This window comes from Colletotrichum truncatum, assembly GCF_014235925.2.
Source record: "Colletotrichum truncatum strain CMES1059 chromosome Unknown Contig_0007, whole genome shotgun sequence".
In the NCBI taxonomy this organism is placed as follows: Eukaryota; Fungi; Ascomycota; class Sordariomycetes; order Glomerellales; family Glomerellaceae; genus Colletotrichum; species Colletotrichum truncatum.
The window spans coordinates 141,493-165,636 of record NW_027222404.1 but is presented as its reverse complement, the minus strand read 5'-3'; the positions used below and the strand labels follow the sequence as shown (position 1 = coordinate 165,636).

The following is a 24,144-nucleotide window of genomic DNA, read 5'->3' as shown; positions in this document are numbered from 1 at the left end:
ATAGTCCCTGAAACCTGAAAAACAAGCCCATTTAAACAAAGAGTGCTTGCTGCTTTCTCGCTCTGCGCCGATGTCGATAGCTATTTCGCCACAAGGACCGGATTTCTACGTTCCGACCTCACAGCACTGTGAGCGCTGTGCAGAGTTGCAGTCTGGGCCTGCAACAAATGCAGAAGACTGGACGTGGATGTGGGACCGGCTCGAAAATCTGACAGAATCAGCATCTCGCAATTGCTTCTTGTGCAGAGTGCTGTTAGATGCCTTGCATCACCCGGCTTTTGTGCTGCCGCATTATGAAGTGGTTAAATACGAAATGAATTTCCGAGAGGAAGTAACCATATCACAATTTAGAGATAATGCGAATTGGTGGGAGGTGAAATGTGGTGGTACGTCTGGTCGACTGAGGTGCCGCTCGATCTCCGGTTCGTTCTTTTTTTTTTTTTTTTTTTTTCCAATTGTCACCTGGTTTCCTGAAGATTGATTGAAATGAAAATCAAGCTAACATTTCTCCTGAAGACAATGTGATGATGCCAATTATCAAACCGGACCAAACAAACAGTACTGGGTCGCCTGCTTCGATGGAGATGGCCCGACGATGGCTCAGCAATTGTGTGGCTGAACACGGAGGTGGGCTAGGCCACTGTCCAAGTCCCCAAGAAAGCCCGCGTCTCCCCACACGTGTCATAGATGTCGGACTAGATGGGTTTCCGCCCCGCCTCTGGGAGAGTGGTGGCCTTCACGCATCGTACTGCGCTCTGAGCTATTGCTGGGGCACCGGCAAGGTTCTTTGCACGACGAGTAGTACTTTGAGAAGTCATTTGCGCGAAATTCCTTACGAAAAGCTTCCCAAGACATTAAGAGACGCAATCTGTGTCACAAGACAGCTCGGCGTAAAGTACTTATGGATTCATTCGCTTTGCATCATCCAAGATGACGAAAAGGATTGGAGGAGAGAAGCAGCACAGATGGGGACCGTGTACACCAACACGCATGTTGTCATCACTGCGCTTGCTTCAGACAACTCTGACGGAGGCCTCTTTAGAGACCGAGATGAGGCTTCTGTCCGGCCAGTGCCGTTAACCGCTTCGTTCCCCGAACCTCATGGGAATAGCTGCAGATATGTCGTCCCCTCTGGGGGCGACTGGAAGGCCGGTGAGCACAGCCCAATTAGTACTAGAGCCTGGACCCTGCAAGAACAGGTTCTATGCGCTCGAATGCTGTCCTTTGGGGCTGACCAGCTGCGTTGGATATGTCTGAGTATGTGTGCGGCCGAGACCGATCCCGACGGAGCTTTCAGCGGACAGCATTCGGACAGCCTGGCCATGACAACAGAAAGACAAATCTTGCGACTGAACGCAAATCAGGCGGCTTTGGCTGCTGGAGAATCTGGAGCGATGGCAAAAGACGATGGAGGTCTCTCAGTACAGGAAAGAGATGTAAGCTTCCAGGCTTGGGAGAAAATTGTCACCAAGTATAGTGCTCGTGTCATCACCAAGCAGGCTGATCGCATACCAGCAATTCTGGGTGTAGCTCGTCGTATGGAAGTCAATCTAAATAACCGCTTCGTAGCGGGCGTTTGGAAAGGCGATTACTGTCTGAGAAGCTTGAGCTGGCAGGCGGAAACCCCGGGAGCTTTGATCGCACACTATCCAACCTGGTCTTGGGCCTCTACAACTTCGCTAGTTCAATACACGATGCTCAGTGAGCCGGAGGCTAGCAAGGAAAGGATTGAATACCAGGCATCGGTAATACAGTTCGACGAGCTGTCGTCGGAAGTCCAGCCAACAATCGGCTGCTGTATCAAAATCAAGGGCAAAATTAAACAAACCCAGGATACTGGGGCCCCCGACCTCGCACCGAATATGTATTCGACGGAAAGCTTGCTATATCGATTGCAAAAAATTATAATATGGCTGATGAGAGATTCATTGACCACGTCACCAAGAGATCCGACAAATGTATCTTGCTTATTCTTGCGAAGGTTAACCGAGTATCAGCAGTACACCGAAACCAAGACGCTCAAGTCATATGTCTATGGCTTAGATTACTAGATGAAGGCGAAGGATTATGGAAACGAGTCGGAATATGCTCTATGAAGGATACTGAAAACTTCTGGACCGACGTGGAAAATGAACGTGTTATTACTATTCTTTGAATAAATACGTAGGAAGCAGTACCGCAGGATTCTTGGTTTTAGAAAACTTAATTGAATTTTACCTACTGGGGAGCGGCAGTATGCTGGCTACTGGGAAAACCTTCCGTAAAGAAAGACAGACCCAGAATGGCTGAGGCCAGATTCATGAGGGTTACAAATATCCTACCGGGTAGGTTGATGTTATTCCCAATAGTTAAAAATCGGAGTCAGAGGACAAAGGCGGTGTTTAACAGCGATCTGATCCCTCCTACAGTGCGGGGCCTGGCTTATTGTGACGACTTGATCTCCATACTTGTCCTTGGCGCCAAGGACGCCGAGCTGAGGCTCAAGGACGATGAAACCCTTCCTTCCAAAACACGTGCGGCTCGTTGCCTTCTTTGCGAGTTGCCCTCTAGCAGGTCGATGTTTTTGCTGTCATAGGCGGCTACAAAGGGCTTACTCATTGATGGACGAACGGAGTGCTACTGGTGTAAGATGGAGACTCGGAGGATAGAATCGAGGTCTCACTGTGGGGCGAAAGGGCGGGGTGCGTTGTTAGACTCCGAACCGGCAATCCCAGTCAGGAGACGATCATACAGGCAATAAACATAATATTGAAGGATGGCGGTTACCGAAGTCGGGCTTAGGAGTTGGCAGAGGATGCAAGGCAATCGATCTTGTTGAGCGGGAAATGCTGGGACTTCTGAAATGAGACGGATAGTATCGATATACTAGTGAGACCGCTAAAGCGCTTGGGTGAAGGGGTATCGGCGGATTTCTACCTCGGCGACGTGTTAGCATACAATGGAGGGTAGTATTGCGAGGAACATGGGTTTACGGAGTGTGGGTTGGAGGGCCGAGGTTGCCGTGCGTTTCTGTCGGGAGCTCGATGGACGAAATACCGACCCCGTGGCTGGTGGAACATATGCTTCCAGGCATTCCAGGCCTAGACCTTATTGGGTAACGACATCATGAATAAAAATGGCTCTATTGATGCGATATGGATCCCCTGAAGGTGGATCCGATGGCAGTTCTCAACAATGACGATGGGGGACATAGGATGAATTAAGCTTAGCAAGCACCCTGAAGGGGGTGCTGCAATTTAGAGCTATGGTAAGAAGGAGAGATTCTGATCATCCAAATAAGAGCCAATTGGGAACTTTTGGCGCCTTTACACGGGTATTTAGAATCAATGTATGTAGTAACGAGTATTTACCTAGAAATTTGCATAACCTGACAATCTTTTGCGTAGGTAAGCAAAGGTTCTATCCATGTTGTGTTTTGCTCTGCAACTTGTTTGTTGTGGTATATTAGATTTAATGAGAGCCAGCCTCTTGACTCGTGGCTGGAGCATCACGAGCGACCATTGTTAACAGGACTATGAGTCGTGGCTACATGTGCGATGCTTGCCTGGCTTTTTAGAGACTACTTTTCATTCGATATACCTCGTATTCATGTTTCAATCTCCTAGGCGGATGCAATTGTTTACACACTCAGTCTCTGAGTCGTCTTTTTCTTTTCGTATCCCGAGTCAGTCAGCAGGACCACGCGACCATTGCTGCTGCGCCAGTGCAACCCAGCACATTGTTACGAGATGCACTTTTGGCCTGGCATAATGCATTTTGTTCCCCGCCATGATGGGATTAGGGCATCTTTACAATCACCAAATAAACTTGGCTCGACTTGAGATCAACTTTCGTGTCCAGGATACTAAAGCCTATTGCACAACATTCGAAAGAAAGCTACGTTTGGAGATGGCTTAACTGACCAAACTTCGTGAAGCAGTATACCCACTCTGTAAGACCAGTTACAATAGAATCCCTACATGGTGCAGTTTCCCAGCTTCAGTTTCTCAGATCACTCTTGTCCTTCCGTCAAATTTGCTCACCATACATTTTATATTCCTCCCACATATAATATTAATTGTTGCGATAGTTGGAATACGGAGCCGTGTGGCACTTCCAGCCACACGCCCGCCAGGCTGAGAGGCCCAAGCCTCCCAGACCCACGTGACAGGCCAAGGGGGAATATCCCCACCTTCTAGTCAACAACACCACTTTCAACTATCATCATGAACCATCGATTAGAACCAATTTACTGTTATTTGTTATTGACGAACGGAATTCCGTTTCACCCCCTGTTTCACCCCCTGTGAAACCTACACTGATCAGTGGTAAACCTCACAGTTGCCATTAATTTGGTTAACTTCACAATTACCACTCTGCTACGGACAAACCGCAGATCAGCAAGGTCAACACCAGAAGAGACGACTTCTTGAACTGGATACCCAAGCCCAGGTAAAAGTAGGGATTTCGTGCTAACGAGAGAAGAAGCGAGAGTAACTGGGATCTACGGAAACCAGCAGAAGAAAGCTTCTTTTCCTCGAATCTACCAGCAATCCGATTATTCGAGTAACCTAGGGACTGCTACGCTCACCCTAGGCGGGATAAGGTTAATCGCAGCCAATTATCGCTGGCAAGAGCGTTCCATCACGCGTTTTCAACCACCAGAAGAAGAGACCTACCGAATCGACGGTCTTCCAACCTCTTCACGCCACAAGGGCGAAGATTCACGAATCCCACAAGGGACAACAACTTCCCCAACTACAACTATCCCCCACGCGCGGTGCCAATCACGAGGCGCCCGCTAGTTTCTCAATAAATCCCCAGACGAGGTGCCAACCGCGAGGCGCCTGCCACAAGAGACCTCCCTACCAGAAGAAGAACACGCCGAAAGGCGAGCGGAGACTACCGGCGGTAATCCGCCTATACAGCTATACGTATACGCCTCCGAGGCTGCGGCTTAGGAGAAACGCACGTGGTTGTGGGCGTCATAAGGCCAACTGTCCGCTAGATTCTAAACTTCCCAACAGTGAGGAGCGAAGCCCGAAGCGAGAAAGAGAGATTCACGAGAGAATCTACGGTAGAACTCTCTCCCTACCAATTCGAGACCTGTGTATACCCTCACACCCCTCGAGAACATCAGCGAGAACGGCGCCGACGGAAACAAACGACGAACCGACGAAAATCCCCGATTTCACGATTCTTTCCCCTTAGAATCGTAATATCCCGAATCGTCTTTTGACTCCCACTTCCAGGCCTGCATCTTGCACCAATCGCAGCTGACGCTGTTGAGGATTAGAATTCAAGATTCTAAACAGAAGTAATCCTTTTATACTGTCAGAATGGAGCGAAATTCACGAGAAGGATCGCCCGCGAGCGGCGTCACTGCCAAAAGCCAATCAACAGTCCCCATCCCACAGAGAATCGAAAGTATGATCGATCCAGCAGTATGGGGCAACTGGGCAATCGACCTTACAAACGCTAGCCCACAGCAACTGGGTTCCTATATGGGTTTCCTACTTGAGACCTATGAGAAGAGGAATCTCACGGGCCTCGAGCTATGGAACGAAGTTTCTCCCGATTTCGCCGACTGGTCAGAAGAAGACTTCCAGAACGTACCTCCCCCAATCCTACGATTCTTCAGAGACTATTTAATCGGTAACGGCGTCTACGTCGAAATGGATGGCAAGAAAATCTCGAAAAACGTGGCATTAGCCCTCAAAAAGGAAGAATTCCACTACTGGTCACCCCAAGAACTCGAACAAGGCGTCAAGAGATATCGCAACCTGAAGGCTCTGATAAAAGACCCCGAATTCCACGAAGAGATCACGAGACCGGCAACAGTAGCCAACAGCACAGGAGGAAGAGTCGAACCAACCCTACAGCCACCTCCTCCACAAGAACAACAACAGTGGCAACTACCGTACCGACCGCCACATCCCACGGTCTCTCCGTTAACAGACTTCCAACCATACGAGTCAACAGACCGTATCGGAAAGCAATTAACAGAATTCGCGAAACTATACCCCGACGATATGAAATACAGCGGCGATATGTACGATGTACTCGAAAAGAAGATGCCAGTATTCGTGGATCACTGTAGAATGCTGGGAATTCACACCTCCCAATACAACAGGGCACTTCCCCTAATACTGAAAGGAATAGCCAAAACCTACTTCTACGCCTCGATTAAAGTGATCAACCCACAGCCCAACTTCGAGACCATGATCAACCAATTGAAATCACACTTCGAGACTAGGGAAAGGCAACAAGCGTACGTTACGCAGTGGAATACAACTACTCTTCCCCAAATCATTCGCGATAACCCTGGAAAGACCAAATCGGAGTGTTTTGACATACTATGTGACAAATTAAGCAAGATTCAGCCCGGTTTGCCACAACAGGATCACAACGACCGATCCCTCCATACCCAACTTCTACACGCTTGTAGAGATATTCCAGAGTGTGCAATGGCGTTATTTGTACCGGCTGAGACGTACGAGGGACTTCGCAGCCAATTAATCTCGTCGATCGAGACAGCTACCCGTCTCAACCAACAACAATTCAACACAGTAGCCAACCCACCAGAGCAGTACTGGACCGACAGAACTTTCAACGGTCGAGGGCGTTATTCACGATACAGTCGTTCATCACGAAGTCGATCATCACGAGGAAGAAGCCGTGACAGACCCCTATTACCGCCAACGCCTAAGAAGTGCTACGTGTGTGGAAAACCTAACTGCTGGTCAACCAAACACACCACAGAAGAGAGACGAAAAGCGTACGAGAAGTTCAAAACCACCCAATATGCCCAGGATACGTCACTTCCAGCATATGGCCAATTTCTCGTCCAATACGAGGGTTTCGACGGGTTAGACCTACAACCTACCGCCGAAGACCCCCAGCAATACTACCACGTAACCGAACAAACCAGTGAAAGTGACGAAGAGGAAGAGACCGGCAGCGACAGTCAATTCCAGGTCACCGCCTATTTCACTACAACAGCAATTGACGGCAACAGGATCGCCACGATCCTAGCAGACCAGTCAACCCGCCATGCTATTACGAAAGAAGACCTCTTCCGCAACCAACCAGAACCGAAAGAGCTACCTTCGCAATTCACACTCGAGGGACGCTACTCTGCCCAGAACTTCCAAGGGATCATGCCCGACTCGGGCGCAGCAGGATTCTCAACCGCTGGCCACCCACAATTCGTGGCCCTACAACAAATTTACGAAGGAATTACGTTAAACACTGAGGCGGCTGGCGGCGTTACAGTGAAATTCGGCGATGGGATACCACTGGAGTCTATAGGGACTACCAAAGTGCCAACGCCGTTTGGAAGCGTCAAATTTCACGTTATTGAGACTAACACTCCCTTCCTTATGTGCCTAGGAGATATGGACCGATTGAAGGTCTACTTTAACAACGTTACGAATACCCTCATCCAAGGAAATAAGGTCGTACCTATTATTCGCAAATGGGGCCACCCATGGTTATTACTCGATAAGGAGAAACCACTCGCCTGGAACCACCTCACAGACGCTGAATTGCGACGGGTTCACCGTCGCTTCGGACACCCATCTGTTCAACGATTACACAAGGTGCTCCAGAGGGCCGGCCACCCAGTTGAAATTACGGCAATTGAGCAACTATCGAAAGTCTGCCATCGATGCCAAATGCACGCACCAGCGCCATCACGGTTCAAATTCACGTTACGAGACGATTACGAATTCAACTACGAGGTTATCGCCGACGTGATGTACCTTGAGGGTAACAGACCGGTCCTCCACGTCGTCGATACCGCCACGGCGTTCAACGCCGCCCGGTTCCTTGAGGACATTTCTGCGAAAGCCACTTGGGAAGCCCTACGCCTCTGCTGGATAGATGTGTATCAGGGACCCCCAGACTGGCTAGTTACCGACGCTGGAACAAACTTCCGCTCAACAGAATTCCGAAACGCGGCGAGAGGAATGGCAATTGAAATCAAGGAAATTCCCATAGAAGCCCACAACAGTATTGGGAAAGTTGAACGATACCATACACCTCTAAGGAGGGCGTACGAAATCATCAGAGCAGAAGACCCAACAATTACGCCAGAATCAGCACTTCAAACAGCAGTCAAAGCAGTCAACGATACTGCTGGCCCGAACGGAATAGTGCCAACACTCTTGGTATTCGGCTCGTACCCACGAATTACCGACGATTCGCCGCCATCTCCCGAAGTCACAAGGCGGGCGAAAGCGATTAAGAAGGCGACGAGCGAAGTACGCGAACTTCACGCAAGGCGACAGGTGGCAGAAGCTATCGCCACCCGCAATGGCCCTGATACAGGGCCAATTGTTAATTTACCGCTACGGTCGCAAGTACGAGTATGGCGCGAAAAGAAGGGCTGGACCGGACCGTTTACTTTAGCAGCCATAAACGGCGAAACCTGTACTGTCGATACGCCACGTGGTCCGAAGACCTTCCGGTCTACCGTAGTCAAACCATACTACGAAGATCCCGATCAACCACCTAACTCCATCGCCGCGCCAGAAGAAGAAGAACCCGAAGCTGAGATACCGCAGCAGGAAGTAGTACGCGACGAAATTATCGTCGCCGGCGGAGGCAGTGAACCGGACGAACCGCAAGAGGCACCGGAGCCACCGAGAAGACGCCCGGGCAGACCCCGGAAGAGACCACTGCCAATCGCCCACTTCACAGAGGAATTCAACGATGACCCGGATTATCAACAAATATTCCTATCGATTAAGGAGCAAGCAGACGAAGAATTGGCAATCAAACTACGACGAGAAGGTGTTATTACTACACCAGGCGAACCGTTCGAACAGTCAACTAAACAAGAGATCAACAGCCTCATCGCTAGAGGAGTGTTCAAATTCACCCAGTTCAATAAGAGAAGGCACCAGAACGTACGAATCTTCCGATCTCGTATCGTCAACGAAGTCAAGGGTAAAACAACCGAACCCTACGAGAAATCGAGACTTGTAATACAGGGTTACGCCGACGATGGCAAGAAGGCTATATTGACCCAATCGCCAACGATTCAGCGGGCGAGTCAACGGCTAATTCTGTCAATTACCCCGTCACTCCTACGAGAAGGGAAACAACTATGGCTTCGAGATATCACACAAGCCTACGTTCAATCCTCCACAAGGCTCAATCGTACTATTCTCGCCTACCCACCGAAGCAAATTCAAGACCAGTACCCAAAAGGGACCATTATGGAGGTTGTGAAGCCTCTGTACGGAATCGCAGAAGCTGGAACCCACTGGTGGGCAACGTATCACAAGCATCACAGAGAGAATCTCCAGATGGTTACTTCTTCGTACGATCCATGCCTATTGATCTCATCTACCGAAAATCCACACTTTGGCTGTATCGGCATGCAAACCGACGATACCCTCGGTTTGTCAGACAAGGCGTTCTCACAATTAGAAGACGAACAGTTAGAAAAAGCGGCTTTTACGGCAAAAGCGAAGAATATCCTCACAATTGACGAACCCCTCCAATTCAACGGAGGGATAATCGCGCTGTCAACCGACAATTCGATCAATTTGAGGCAAAAGGGACAAGCCAAGAAGTTACGATGTATTGAGACTACTAAACCCAACCCAAAACAGCAATATGTCGAACAACGCGCCAGAGGGGCGTACATCGCGTCAATTTGCCAACCCGAGGCCTGTTTCGATTTATCCACTGCTGCCCAACACCAAGACCCCTCGCCAGAAGCGATAAAAGCACTGAATCAACGGATTCGATGGCAAATAGAATCGCCTAACCGAGGGATAACGTTTATCCCACTCGACCTTACAACAGCCAAGCTATTCGTTTTCGTTGACGGGTCGTTCGCTAATAACCACGACCTCTCCTCCCAATTAGGGTTTCTGATCATCCTAGCCAACGACACTTCCTCTGACAGCAACAACGGAGAATTCACGATTCACGGTAACCTCGTTCATTACAGCTCTACGAAGAGTAAACGAGTCACCCGCAGCGTATTAGCGTCAGAGATCTACGGGATGGTCGCTGGCGTCGATATGGCCTACGCCCTCGCCACAACCCTGGCGACAATCACTGACCACCTCAACCTACCAACGATTCAGACAGTTGTCTGTACCGATTCTTATTCGCTGTACGAGTGTCTCGTGAAGCTGGGCACTACCAAAGAAAAGCGACTCATGATCGATATCATGGCGTTGAGACAATCGTACGAAAGACGAGAACTACAAGAAATTCGTTGGATTAACGGCGAAGACAACCCTGCTGATGCCCTCACGAAGAGCAAACCAAATCGAGCCCTCGAGAGATTCGTTGATAGCAACACGATAACGATACGTATGGAGGGATGGGTAACAAGACCGTAACTACGGGAGAAAGTAGGGATAGGAGGCCGAATTGACGAGGAGACGGAACTGTATAGGGACAACGTATTCCAACCGCTTCAACACCATAAAAAGAGAGTTTCCAGTGTTGCGATAGTTGGAATACGGAGCCGTGTGGCACTTCCAGCCACACGCCCGCCAGGCTGAGAGGCCCAAGCCTCCCAGACCCACGTGACAGGCCAAGGGGGAATATCCCCACCTTCTAGTCAACAACACCACTTTCAACTATCATCATGAACCATCGATTAGAACCAATTTACTGTTATTTGTTATTGACGAACGGAATTCCGTTTCACCCCCTGTTTCACCCCCTGTGAAACCTACATTAATACTAACATTGTGTTTATTCGTAGACCTCTCCTTGTGGATATAGGTCTAGTCAGCAAGCAACACAGGTGTCGAGTCGCAGGTGGTGGCTAGGATATTCATTCCAGCAGCTGTGCTTCTTGCAATGCTCTCTGTAACCCATTAGGATTCACCATCTCACGAGCACTGTTCAATCCCAGTCTCAGAGGCCTTGGCAGTGGGGCGTTTGACCTGCAGGGATCCTGCAGTAATTAATCCCCTTGGTACACCTCCGCAAGGCTACTTTTTCCCTTTCAAGCACGCAACTTTCACCCACTTCCCCCCCTAATATGGAGAACACAGCAGCCCTACCAGTGCTGTGCACCTGACACCCTTTTGCCCCTGATGCCCCGGAGCAGGTCCGGACATTTGACTCCCTTTTAGGATTCTAAATGAGAGGGGCACTGAGTGCTGGTCTGGGATGCTTACGCGAGACCGATTTAGGGTCTCGGTAGAGAAAGGGGCCAAAGGAAAACCGAATCGCAACGTACTGTGGCAAACATGAAAGAGAGTCTTTTCCGTTCGTCTGATGTAACCTGGCTTTGGCGCAGCTTATTTTCATCGATCGGCTGTTATTCCGGCGGGACTTGGCAAAGGAGCCAAGGGTTAGAAGAAGAGGGCAATTGAAAAAATAAAATAAATAAATAAAAAGAACTGTTCATGGGTAGCAGGGCAAAATAAACATTATCTGAACGTGCATGCGTGTCTTCATTTATTTCGCCTGATTAAGCTTCTTAAACTTTTACTTTGTTTCCGCCGCACCTTATAATTTTTGAGCTATAATGAATGCCATCTGAACTCAAGCTTTCTATAATTCTCTTGTACTATGGCACTACTGGCAAGTTGCATTCCCCGCCTGACATCTGCCGTCTCTGCAGCAGCATTTTTATGGTCACCTGCACAGCTGCCGAGGTGAACCTGGGGTATAATCACCCGAAATACCGGTCATTCTAGCGAGATGCGCCCGGTTCTTCTGTCTTTTGAACCCAGCTATTCGTCTGAGCCGGCTCATCGGCACTCTGCAGTCGATACATCCTTGTCTCCATCTTCTTCTTTTGTCCGCGTATCAATTTCACCGCTTGACCTTCATCTAAGCTTCTATCCCACCTGCACAAGCGGCACCGAGTGTAACACTTCAGGCTGGGACTTATTACATGTCAAATCGACGCAGTGTTCAGAACCGATACAGGCTCGAGTGGCCAAACAATTCAGTCCACGATCTTCATAAGCCCTCGGTTTTGCTCCTTATCTCCGCGTAATCATTACCGCGAATGTCTTTAAACCTTTCTCCGCTCAGGGTGCAACGGCAATATTTGAATTCGTGTTTCCATCACCACGATCCAGTTAAATACCAAACACATCATTCTGTGGGTAGACCATGCTCACAGCGGCTGCTGCGGGCTCCAACTAAGTCGTCCGAAATCCCGTCAATCATGGCCCCCCCTTCCCTGTGTTACCTCCACCCGCCCGGAGCGGAATACACTAACCCCCCTGGCCCCTGAGCCCCGTGTCTTCCCTTATTTGTTCTCTCTTTCTCATCTTATGATCTATCTGGGGCAGGCTGAGCATGGAAGCCCTTGTCGTCGGCCCATGAAACGACGATTCCGCCAATCACGAAGACATGGCAATCTATCTTGGGTCCGCGTAAAAGCTAAACGACACTATCCCATTCTACTCACCATTACATAGTACCACCAATGTGATCCAGAATGCCAATTCCAGACGGCAAGCACAGAACGTGCCAAGTGCCAAGTGCCAAGTGCCAAGTGCCAGCCCTTTCTGGTGTATAATATAAGTCGATCACTCTTGTTCTGCAAGGCTCGTCGAGGAGGCTGTCTTCTTCTTTCTCTGTCAGTGTTACAGTTTGACCTTATTCCAACTTCTCTTTATTCCTCGCCAGGCAAAGGCGTCTTCGCTAGCCAAAATGGCGTTCAACAACCTTCTGCACGTTCTTTTCTTCGCCATTCTTTCCTTCACCTCTTCTGCCTTGGCCGCCTTTGGCGTCACCACCTCGGGCAACAACCTCATTGTCGATGCCGGCTCATCCAACTCTCTCGTCTTCTCCGTTTCCAAGTCCAGCTGTGACATCAACTCCATCAAGTACCGCGGCAATGAGCTCCAGTACGGCAGCAAGGGCAGCCACATCAGCTCTGGTCTTGGCACCGCCACCGTCGCGTCTACCACTATCAAGGCTAGCACTGGAAATGTGATCAAGGTCACTTGCACTACCTCGACCCTGACCCACTACCTCATCGTCAAGGAGGGCGAGGCCAACATTTACATGGCGACTCACATCACCGCCCAGCCCTCCATCGGCGAGCTGCGCTTCATCGCCCGTCTCAACAAGAACACCCTCCCCAGCGAGTACCCCTTCGGCTCTGTTTCCACTACCGGCGGCTCTTCCTCCACCGTCGAGGGATCTGACGTCTTCGTTGTCGGCGGCCAGACTCGTTCCAAGTTCTACTCTTCTGAACGCTTCATTGATGACAAGGTCCGCTGCGTCTACGGAACCAGCCCCGAGGAGATTCACGTCTGTATCTCGGTCAACCCTGCTACTGGTTTCGAGTTGTCCTCCGGCGGCCCGTTCTTCCGTGACATCAACACCAACAATGCCGGTGACTCGACCAACCTGTACAACTACATGAACAGTGGCCACGTCCAGACCGAGGCTTTCCGCATGGGTCTCCACGGCCCCTACGTCATGAGCTTCTCCCGCTCCGGAATCCCCAAGGCCACCGACTTCAACTACGACTTCTACAAGGATCTTAGCCTCAAGGGCTACGTTGCTGCCTCCGGCCGTGGCACCGTCACCGGTACTGCCTCTGGCATCTCTGGCAGCTTCCAGCGCGTTCTCCACTGGTACAACAAGGACGCCCAGTACTGGGCCTATGCCTCTTCCAGCGGTGCCTTCACCTCGCCCGCCATGAAGCCCGGCACCTACACCATGGTCCTCTACCAGACCGAGTTCAAGGTCGCTCAGACCTCCGTCACCGTCACCGCCGGCAAGGCCACCACCGCCAACATCGCCAGCACCCTGACGTCCCGCAAGACTCTCTGGAAGATCGGCGAGTACGACGGCCAGCCCACCGGCTTCCGCAACGCCGACAAGCAGCTTCGCATGCACCCCTCCGACAGCCGCATGAGCAGCTGGGGCCCCCTCACCTACACTGTCGGCTCTTCCTCCGCCTCCGACTTCCCCATGGCGGTCTTCACCGCCGTCAACAACCCGGTCACCATCAAGTTCAACCTCGCCTCCGCCCCCGGTGCTGCCACCCTCCGCATTGCCACCACCCTCAGCTTCGCCAGCGGTCGCCCCCAGGCCAAGGTTAACAGCTGGAGCGGCCCTACCCCTGCCGCACCCACCAAGATTGACTCCCGTGGTGTTACCCGTGGTGCCTACCGCGGCCACGGCGAGATCTACGACGTCAGCATTCCTGCCGGCACTCTCGTCGCTGGTGCCAACACCATTACCATTACTGTCATCTCTGGCAGCAGTGGTGCCACCTTCCTCAGCCCCAATGTCGTAAGTACTCCCTTCAAACCCCCCATAGAATTACCTCCATTGGTGCTAATTACTTCTCGTTAGATCTTTGATGCCGTTGAGCTTTTCCAGTAAAATGCAATTGGATTACGCGATTTCCACGTCCCGCTAGTCGTTGACGGGGATAGCAGTAATGTGCTTCTGTAAAATGAAGCAGCAATTGCAAGGAGGAAGGACAATTGCTCGTCTCGAGTCTTCATGGTACATATTCTGACTTTGGTCAACAACATACTTCACCGTACATATATTTTTACACAGTACTTCAAAGTACTTACATACCCCATGTGGCATGGCTTGCCGTTCCACTAGTCGATAGCAACATACATCGTCTTTTCTTGCACTTTCACTCGTTGACCGCAACATTTCTTGCCCGGCTTATGTAGCCAGACCCAACGTGGAAAGTAATTCATATTTCAACAGTACTTGGCTGTGAGTTTCGGAAATCATGCCTGATGCATTCCAAACAATTTCTGGTCATTAATCCAAAGCGCAAAGCTCCAATGTGTTGCCAACTGAATCCAAAACCGCCGGCGGTGCTCGGGAATAATAGTAATACAATAGCGTACACGTGGTTGGTAGTAATGATTTTCCAACGAGTAGAAAGTCACCTCTGGTTCGACTGCGACCGGCACCGAGCCTGTTGCAACAACCTGTCTAGGTCTGATAACATCGGGTCGGTCGACGTCGTTCGAGGAGATGGGTGCCTGTCGCTGTATGCTGTCCAGGAGGCTGACTCGGTCACGTAGCGATCGACGCTGTATGAGCTACCTTTGGCAGGTCTGTTGGTTGGAAAGTGTCAGTGCGACTAAGACACAAAATTAAGCGGTGGTCCGACTAACAAACTCGAGAACCCAGTTGCGCTCTGACCAGAGGTGGATTTAGAGTGCGGCATGTTCTACGTTCTCTGTGCAAAAGCCTAGTCGCTCACAGGGTCTTGTAGTGGAATTGATTAATCAAGCACTGTAGTATATTACTTGGTTTGGATATCGCCGGAATTGAGGTTGACTTTTTCGTGTATGTTTCTCGTACTTCGTGAGTTGTTGCAATGGTCAATCTCGTGCTCCTCCATGTTCATTATCCCTACCGCGACATCTTTATATTCGGCTCTTTTGAATAGATCAACATGTTGAGATGTTGCTGTTGAAACCTCAAACGTTTCCTGATCGAGAGTTGTTCTGCCAATCCTATGTTTACCATGATGGCATTTTAGTCGCATCGTTTCTCATGCCAATTGAGCAGACGATGCACCTTGCATACTCAATTGACCAACTGTGGCCATTTACGGCAGTCCGCAGGGCGTACTGGGTCAAAATTCAAACATTGCCTAATTAGGATGTATAAACGAGATAAGTATATACTACCCGTATAGATAGTTAAGCTTCTTATCTTTACTATGTAATTATTATAAATTTAAGCGAATTCTATGTTTTGTATACGTATATATATAGAGTTTTACGAGACTATATAGGAGTATATTCTTAATTTTTAATAATAATATTTACTATATTTTATACGAATATGTCTTTAAGGTACTTTAAGCAGGCTAACCTAGACTATTTCTTAGCAAAACTGCTATAGAAGTAGAAGACGTATGCATTTTGTTTAATCGATTTATCCTAAGTATAAGAACTAGACGAAATCGACCTTATAAATACTAACGACTTCGAAACTCTAACGGCTACGATTTTATTACGTATACGACTTTCTAATATTATAACTAACCCGATCGAACAAGCATTTTATATACTAGATATATAGCTAGATAATAGTCTCCTTACTATTCTTATTAAAGGCTTAGAAAAGCGTATAGCTAGTATCTAGCAAACTTAGAAGAAACTAGTTCCGAACCTAACTATAGATATTATTATTTACCTATAGCTTATATCTTTCTATATTACGGATATAGATAGAATCTCTATTCGAATATATACTTAGGTTTAGTCTATTAAAAAGTTTATTAAAAAGTTATAGTTCTTATTAACTTCTAAGTTTACTTTATATATAGATATAATAAGTAAGGTCTTAGTAAAGTTTACGTCTAAGAAGTAATTCCTTAACCGAAACTAAAAGGCAATACTTATTATTTTAAAAAATCTTATAGATATATATAAGTTTCGTAAGGTAGTATACGAGGCTAAAAACCTTTTTACCTTTCTTTGCAAAGCCTTAATTACTTTTAATAAAGACGTTTATATTATTATACTTATTTCCGAAAGTTAAGTAGATCTGTTTATTACTAAACTATAAGTATTAAAAAAGTTACGACTAAAATAATATATACTTAATATAGTAATAACTAGTATAATACCTTTACCTACTATTAATATATTTACGAAAGCGTTTATACTTAAACTTCTAACTTAAATTTAAACTTAAACCGAACGAAAGCCTTTTCTTAAAGTATAAGAAGTAATAAAGTAGGAAAGAGAAGGAATAAAGTTACGTAAGCATATATACTTATAAGTTAAGTAGCAAGGCTATATAGACGTTATTTAGGAGGATATAACTTTTAAGGGGGGTAGCTAGGAAGATAAGGAAGAAGACGAAATAATAATATGATAAGAAGAAATAATCGTTTAGGTATACTTTATATACTTAAGTTTTATCTATTTCTAAACTATTATTACTTCCTAATAGTAATATATAAAGTTTATCTATACTAATCCCGTAGCTACGGAACTATTCTTTTACCTATTTAATACTTTTATTTTATTTTAATAGTAAGTAAAGTTCTAGTTAAATCCTAGCCTTAATATATTCTTTAAGACGTTACTATAGGAAGTTATATACTTTAATACGTAGATATTATATACCGTAGAAGTTTATAACTAGTAGAAAGGTTTATATAGGCTTTATAATACCTTTATAAACTTAAAAGACTTCGTACGGAACGAATTAATCTAAATTAAGTTTTTTACTTCTAAGTAAGTTTTAAAGTTTTTAAATCTTTACGTAATTAATTAGCTAAGTAAAGTCTTATATAGTTTGATAATCTAGATAATAATAAAGTTTCTATAGTTAACTAGAAACAATATATAGGCGACTTTTTTATAAGCGAATACGATAGTTATTCTAAAGTTAAATAAAAGAAGTAAAGTCTTTACGGATAAGTAGCATAAAGATAAATAATAAGGCAATATAGTTAGAAAGTAATTAGTTATAAAATAAACCTAACGCTTATAATCGATAGAAATATGCTTAATACTATTAGTAAATAAATAGATATAAAGGTAAATAATATATACTTTCTAAGTTATAGATTATACTTAATAAAGTTAGTTCTACTAGCTTTTAATCTTAATATTATAAATACTTTTACTAAAGATCTAATAGTTATGAAACTAAATAGGAACGTCTTAGCCTAGCTATAAAGAGGCTTTCTATTACGACTTATAAACAAGGATAATAGCTAAACAACCTACTTAGACGTTAGGCGGCTATAACAAGATATTTATACTATAGAATTATAGGAATAATAAGGATTTACTCGGAAATAGAAGAACTATAATATAAGTTACGTAACGATAAGATAAGAGATTAGATCTATATGCTAAGAATATAAAGTCCGTCCTTAGCATATACAGGATCCGTATAAACAAGGAATAGACCTTATCAAGATTAGGGATAGTAAAATAAATAAAAGGTATTATTTAGACTTATATATAGTATAACCTAAGCTTGACTTATAATTAGACTTCTATAGCTTTTTAGTAATTAACTTTATATTTATCTTTAAAATACTTTTAGCTTACCTTTACTATAAATAACTTATTAAGTCTAAGACTAATTACCTTAGCTTCTAACTACCGATCTACGATATAGCTTATAACCTATAAACTAGATTTACGATACGATAATACTATTTACTAGTATTAATCCTTAGCTTCTATTAGTAAACCTTACTATTAGATAGCTAACCGTAATACTTTGATTATTCCTATTTAGTAAGTTAACTATTAATACTTACTAAATAGTATAGAATGTTTTCCCGCGCCTTTGTTAAGTCTCCTACCCCTAGATCTTTATCTACCTCTAGAGGAAAAGCTCCTTAGAGCCTAGCCTAGGAAGTCGAGGACTAGAAAATAAAAGACGACTCGGATAGCGAAGACGATACTAAAGAACTTAAACGATAGCTTGACAAAACTATTAAAGACTTTAAGGAGATATGCGATATGTTTAACTAAAACGCTACTATTTTTAAGGAACTTTAGGAGCAAGCGCGTAAGACTTAGGAACTTAAGAAGGAAGTTAATACCTTTTAAGCTATTATTAATATAATTTCCGCCCCGGTCGAAGGATATAAACGCCTTAAGCTTAATACCTTTTCTACCTTCGATAAGACCTTAGGATAACTTAAAAAATACTTAGTTTAAGTATAGACCTACTAAGCCTTTTATATTAATACTTTCTAAAACGATACCGAACGCGTAGTATATATAGCTACTTTCTTACGAGGAAAAGCTTTTGCTTAGTTTAAGCCTTTATAATAAGAATAGCTTAATAACCTAGTTAAAAAATATAACGAAGAAGTAAAAAGTATCTTCTTTAGCTTTATAAGCTATATTAAAGCCTTAGAATCCTTCTTCCTCGACCTTGATAAGCGAAGGCAGGCTAAGCAAGACTTATTATACTTATAATAAACTAAGTTAGCTATGCTTTACGCTACCGAGTTTAGATAATTAGCTATAAGACTTTATATAACTAACGAAAGTAAGGTCTTCGCCTTCTACTAAGGACTTAAAGATAACGTTAAGGACGAAATAGCTAAGTTAGAAATACCCTTTAGTTTCCTTACTTACGTCGAATATATTATCAAGATCGACAACCGCCTTTATAAATAATAAAAGGAATAAGGAGAGAAAAGATAAAACCCGAACTTAGGATATAAGTATTAATAATAGCCTTAGCATAAGTTTAATAACTAGCAAAACGATAACAAACCTTATAATAACTAGAATAATACCTAATAAAATACTTCTTATAGATAATATAGTAGACTTATAAACCTTAGTACTACTACTAAAAGTAATAATAAGAAACCTTAAAACCTTAAGTATTATAATTACGAAAAAATAAGATATATCGCTAAAGACTATAGACAACCTAAGAAGCCTAACTAGAAGCTAGTACCTAAGCAAACTAAGCAAGCTAGTATAGCAACTAAGATACCTTATATATCCCTATTGTAGACAGGATACTACGACAATAAATACCTTATATACCTTAGTAATAAAGAAATAATAAGATACTAGCCTACTAGCAAAACCCTTATAATAGCCTCTTAGGCTAATAGTAAGATAATTAGAAAAACTACTAAACAACTTAATAAGAAGCTATAAGTATAACAACTTAAACCTATAAGCTTGTTAGCCTTACGTATTACCTTAAGGCAAGCTACTTACAATAATCTTATAAGTTATAATAAAGAAACCTAATAAAGGATTAAAGACCCCGAAGTATAAGTTTAACGCGAAATAAATCGAATTAGGGAATTCGAAAACGAAGAAGATTTAGATAAAAAACCTAAATATTAATACAACCCCCTAACTAAATAATAAATCCTTAGTCTTACTAATAACTAGACGTTTAGAGAAGGAGAAGATTTACCTTACGACTTAGATAAACCTCGTAATATTACTTACTAACATACTTAGACGGAGATCGCTTATAAGCTTACCCTTAGTATAGACGATACTAGCTTTAAAAAGGAACTTAAAAAAGATAATACCCCTAAACGTATTATATATAAGTAAGTAAATTAATATAATAATAAGTAATTTATTAAACTTTATAGCATACTAAATATAAGACCTAAGACGTACTATACCTTATAACTTAGGATCGAAGATTACCTCTACCTTAGAATTATAAACCTAAGCTATCGCTACCTCTTTTAAGCTTAGTACTTCTTCGACTACTACGAGACGTATATAAAAGAAAAATACGAATACTACTTCTAACCTAGGAAATATAATAATACCCCCTTACGAAACGTCTATACCGCCTATACTTTTATAAGGTAGGAACTTAGGAAGTTCGATAGTAATATCGCTATATTTACCCCTAGCTAATAATACCTTATAAGGTAACGTACATGATAAGCGAGTGAGACAGACAAGCGAGTGAGACAGTAAACCGCGACCGTCGCACCTTGACGCGACCGGCACCTTTTCCTCTACAATAAATCATGGAATCAGCTAGTATTGAAAGAAGGTTACAAATTGCCCTTCAAGCAATGAGAAATGACCCAAAACTTAGTGCTCGGGCCGCAGGTGCACTCTATACAGTCAGTCACGCAACATTAAGCCGGCGACTAAAGGGAATAGTCTCACGACGCGACAGCATGCCTAATTCACGGAATTTATCAGATTTAGAAGAGAAGACAATAGTTGAGTATATTCTCGACCTAGATGCGCGATCATTTCCTCCCCGGCTGAGTGGTGTGGAAGAAATGGCCAATCGACTTCTCGCAGAGCGCGACGCGCCTCCAGTTGGGAAGCGCTGGGCTTCTAATTTCGTCAAGCGACAACCACAGCTTAGGACGCGTTTCTTTCGCAAGTATGACTATAAGAGAGCTCAATGCGAAGATCCAGAGGTGATTCGTGGCTGGTTTTCGCTTGTGAAGAATACAATTGCGAAGTATGGTATTGCTGATGCTGATATCTACAACTTTGATGAGACCGGCTTTATGATGGGCGTTATTGCTTCTGGAATGGTTGTTACAAGTGCTGAAAGGCGTTCAAATACGAAGATGACACAGCCTGGCAATAGGGAATGGGTTACAGTTATCCAGGCTATTAATTCCCAAGGGGAGAGCATCCCGCCATACATCATCGTTGCAGGCCAGTATCACCTCTCAAGCTGGTATACAGAAACCTCTCTTCCGGGCGATTGGGCTATTGCAACGTCTGAAAATGGATAGACAACAAACGAGAGAGGTATTGACTGGATCAGACACTTCGACATTTATACAAAACCACGTACGTCTGGGAAATATCGCCTCCTCGTTGTTGATGGTCATGAAAGTCACCACTCCGCAGCCTTCGAGCTCTTTTGTCAAGAAAACAACATTATTACACTGTGCATGCCGGCTCACTCGTCTCATCTACTTCAACCCTTAGATGTTGGTTGTTTTCAGCCGTTAAAGAATGCCTACGGTCGGCAAATTGAGAATAAGATGCGGCGAGGCACAACCCATATCTCGAAGGAAGATTTCTTTGCAGCATTTCACGAAGCTTTTAAGCAGTCTTTTACGAGGAAAAATATCCAGGGAGGTTTCCGAGGAGCTGGACTTGTCCCTTTGAATGCAGAAAGTGTTCTCTCAAAGCTGGATGTAAAGTTCCGAACGCCAACGCCTGAGGAGGGGGTCCCTCAGACACCAGACCCTTGGATCTCTAGGACGCCGAGCAACCCAAGCGAAGCAAGATCACAGTCTACTTTTATTAAGAGTCGAATCTCACGCCACCGAAGCAGCTCTCCAGCATCAATTTATAGTGCTGTGAGTAAGCTAGCCAGAGGGACAGAAGGACTAGGGCATCGGGTAGCATTACTAGAGTCAGAGGTTCAAATCCTTCGAGAGGAGAATGCAATATTAAGTCGGCGTCGAAGGGCTAAGAAAACACGTCTACAGAAAGGAGGAAGTCTTACTATATCTACTGGAGAGGATATATAGTCGCAAAGAGAGGCAGACACGCAACTACAAGAGGAAACGCGACGGAGTAGTGGTCGCAAAGTGAGGTCTGAGACGACTCATCGTCGGTGTGGCGTATGCGGGAATACAGGCCACAACGCGAGAACATGTCAATTTATTGAGGAAACATCCGAAGAACAGGAATCCGAGTAGTATTAATCAATCTAAGATTTCTTGTTATAGATTTCGATATTATTGTCGCGAAGGTCTGGTTTACTGTCTCACTCGCTTGTCTGTCTCACTCGCTTATCATGTACGTTATAGATAGATATTAAGCTAATATAAAGGGAATTGATAGGGACGCATCACGAATTGATAGGGACGCATCATCCTTAGGGACGCATCACATTCTAAGGTTGTGATTGGCTCAAAATTTTATTGTTAGTGCATCCGAATTCTGCCATCATCTAATGAAGTATCTTTCTTATCTTCTTAGCCCATCCCTTCATAACTACGAAAGCGCATTAGACATATTCAATTTATTCTCCTTTACAACGTCAAGATGTCTACCTCTACAAGTCAATCAAGGCCCCAATCGCGTCGCCGACCCAGCAGCTCTAGTATATACAATCAATTGCCTTCTCCCAAGCGCCAACGCCGTGCTATCTCAGTTAGTAGTGATGCCACTATCAGTCAATTCTATGGGGCTGGCGATCGTGAGGGTCAACCTGACCTAATCTCTGAGATTCCACCTGAACAATTACAGCAAGATTCCGACACAAGCTACAACCCCCAGGGAGATGAATTATATCTTCTATGTTCCTTTCCAAAGGGGACAATACGTATGCAGCGTACAATTTTACCTGAACGTCAACCAAAAGAAAGCCAATTAGTATTACAACCTGAAAATCAACCCTTACAACCCACTTCAGATCAGTTCTCTACTGTTCTAAGCCTCATTCAAGAGGTTGTTGGGACAAACCGACGTCTTACGCGTGCTCTCCTCCAACAATGTGAACGCGTTCGTCGATATCGTGAGGCTTGGGGCTACTCACCACACCCTTCAGACATATCCTCAATCGGCGAGTCTCCTCCTCCTCCACCTTATTCACCTCCCCGACAAAGCCCAGAAGTGATAGCGATACCATCTTCTCCAAGTACTTTATTCCTTACTACAAGCGAAAGGTCGAAATCACCTACCCCCGAAACTATTCCAAACCCACCGATCCCTGGCGAACCAGAAGCAACAATTGAAACCCTCCTCGACCGAGTTAATAAATTTGCAAAAGAGCATGGATTTGGGATTGCAAAGTATAATAGATGCTATCGTAAAGGACGTATAATTCGCTATATACTTCGTTGCGATCGATTTGGGCTACCAAAGCGAGGTAGAGGTGCTGGCATCCGAGCCCGCGCATCTCGGAAGTGTGATTGCCAATGGCAAATTATTGCTGAAGCAATAGAGGAGGGGAAATGGCTTTTACGTCAGCATTCCAACCCAATACACAGCCAGCATAATCATATCCCTAGCTTAGCATCATCTGCACACCCAGCCTATAGGAGGTTGACTGAGCCTATTAAGGATGCAGTTGAGACTACTAGTCGGCGGGTTGGTATTCGGGCACGCGACGTAGGTGCTATTATTCAGGAGCAGTTTCCTGAATCTGTTTTCACCCAGCGGGATATCTATAACGCTAGAGCCCGAATCAATCGCGAAAAGCTTAATGGGTATACACCAACTGCAGCTCTAATCAAGCTTTTTGATGAGCGGGAGATCCCTTATATTGTGAAGTGGGCGGATGATGAGCCGAATCGGCTTGTTGGGCTTGTCTGGACGTTTCCATACTCTCTCCGGATGTGGAAGCGGTTCCCCGAGGTTATCAGCTTTGACAACACCTATAACACCAATCGCTTCAAGCTTCCACTCTTCCAAGCTACAGGGCAAACATGTCTTGGATCGGTATTCAATGCAGCATTTGGTCTCATCGATAATGAGAGACTAGAGGGGTTCCAGTTCTTATCGCAGAGTATCTTACAACTCATTAATCAGAACTCTATTCGCCAACCAGATGTTATTATCACCGACTACGACAGACAGATGAAGGCAGCTCTTAACGAATACTTTCCGAATGTGCAACAACAGCTTTGTATTCACCATATCAACTCAAACGTTATGCTTAAAGCCAAGCAGAAGTGGCTTCAGAGCTATTCTAGTAGTAGTGGGTCTGAAGAAGACGATCTAGCTCCACAACCAGTTACCGAAC

The 24,144-nt window shown here is 45.1% G+C and overlaps 4 protein-coding genes across 4 annotated transcripts; all 4 read left to right on the top strand.

Annotated features, from left to right (window-relative positions):
* Positions 1–584: 584 nt before the first annotated feature.
* On the top strand, positions 585–2,051 carry CTRU02_210419 (heterokaryon incompatibility protein; the record flags this gene model as incomplete). The annotated part of the gene is made up of 1 exon (XM_070205447.1): positions 585–2,051. One exon carries the CDS (start codon positions 585–587, stop codon positions 2,049–2,051), a length of 1,467 nt encoding a protein of 488 aa, XP_070060690.1.
* Positions 2,052–5,318: 3,267 nt separating this feature from the next.
* Positions 5,319–10,346, top strand: CTRU02_210418 (uncharacterized protein; the record flags this gene model as incomplete). Its single annotated transcript, XM_036724475.2, has 1 exon — positions 5,319–10,346. One exon carries the CDS (start codon positions 5,319–5,321, stop codon positions 10,344–10,346), a length of 5,028 nt encoding a protein of 1,675 aa, XP_036583594.2.
* Positions 10,347–12,633: 2,287 nt separating this feature from the next.
* On the top strand, positions 12,634–14,325 carry CTRU02_210417 (rhamnogalacturonase b; the record flags this gene model as incomplete). Its single annotated transcript, XM_070205446.1, has 2 exons — positions 12,634–14,235; positions 14,296–14,325. The coding sequence occupies 2 exons, from the start codon at positions 12,634–12,636 to the stop codon at positions 14,323–14,325; spliced, it is 1,632 nt and encodes a 543-aa protein (XP_070060689.1).
* Positions 14,326–20,593: 6,268 nt separating this feature from the next.
* Positions 20,594–21,922, top strand: CTRU02_210416 (transposase; the record flags this gene model as incomplete). The annotated part of the gene is made up of 3 exons (XM_070205445.1): positions 20,594–20,987; positions 21,036–21,145; positions 21,185–21,922. The coding sequence occupies 3 exons, from the start codon at positions 20,594–20,596 to the stop codon at positions 21,920–21,922; spliced, it is 1,242 nt and encodes a 413-aa protein (XP_070060688.1).
* Positions 21,923–24,144: the final 2,222 nt, after the last annotated feature.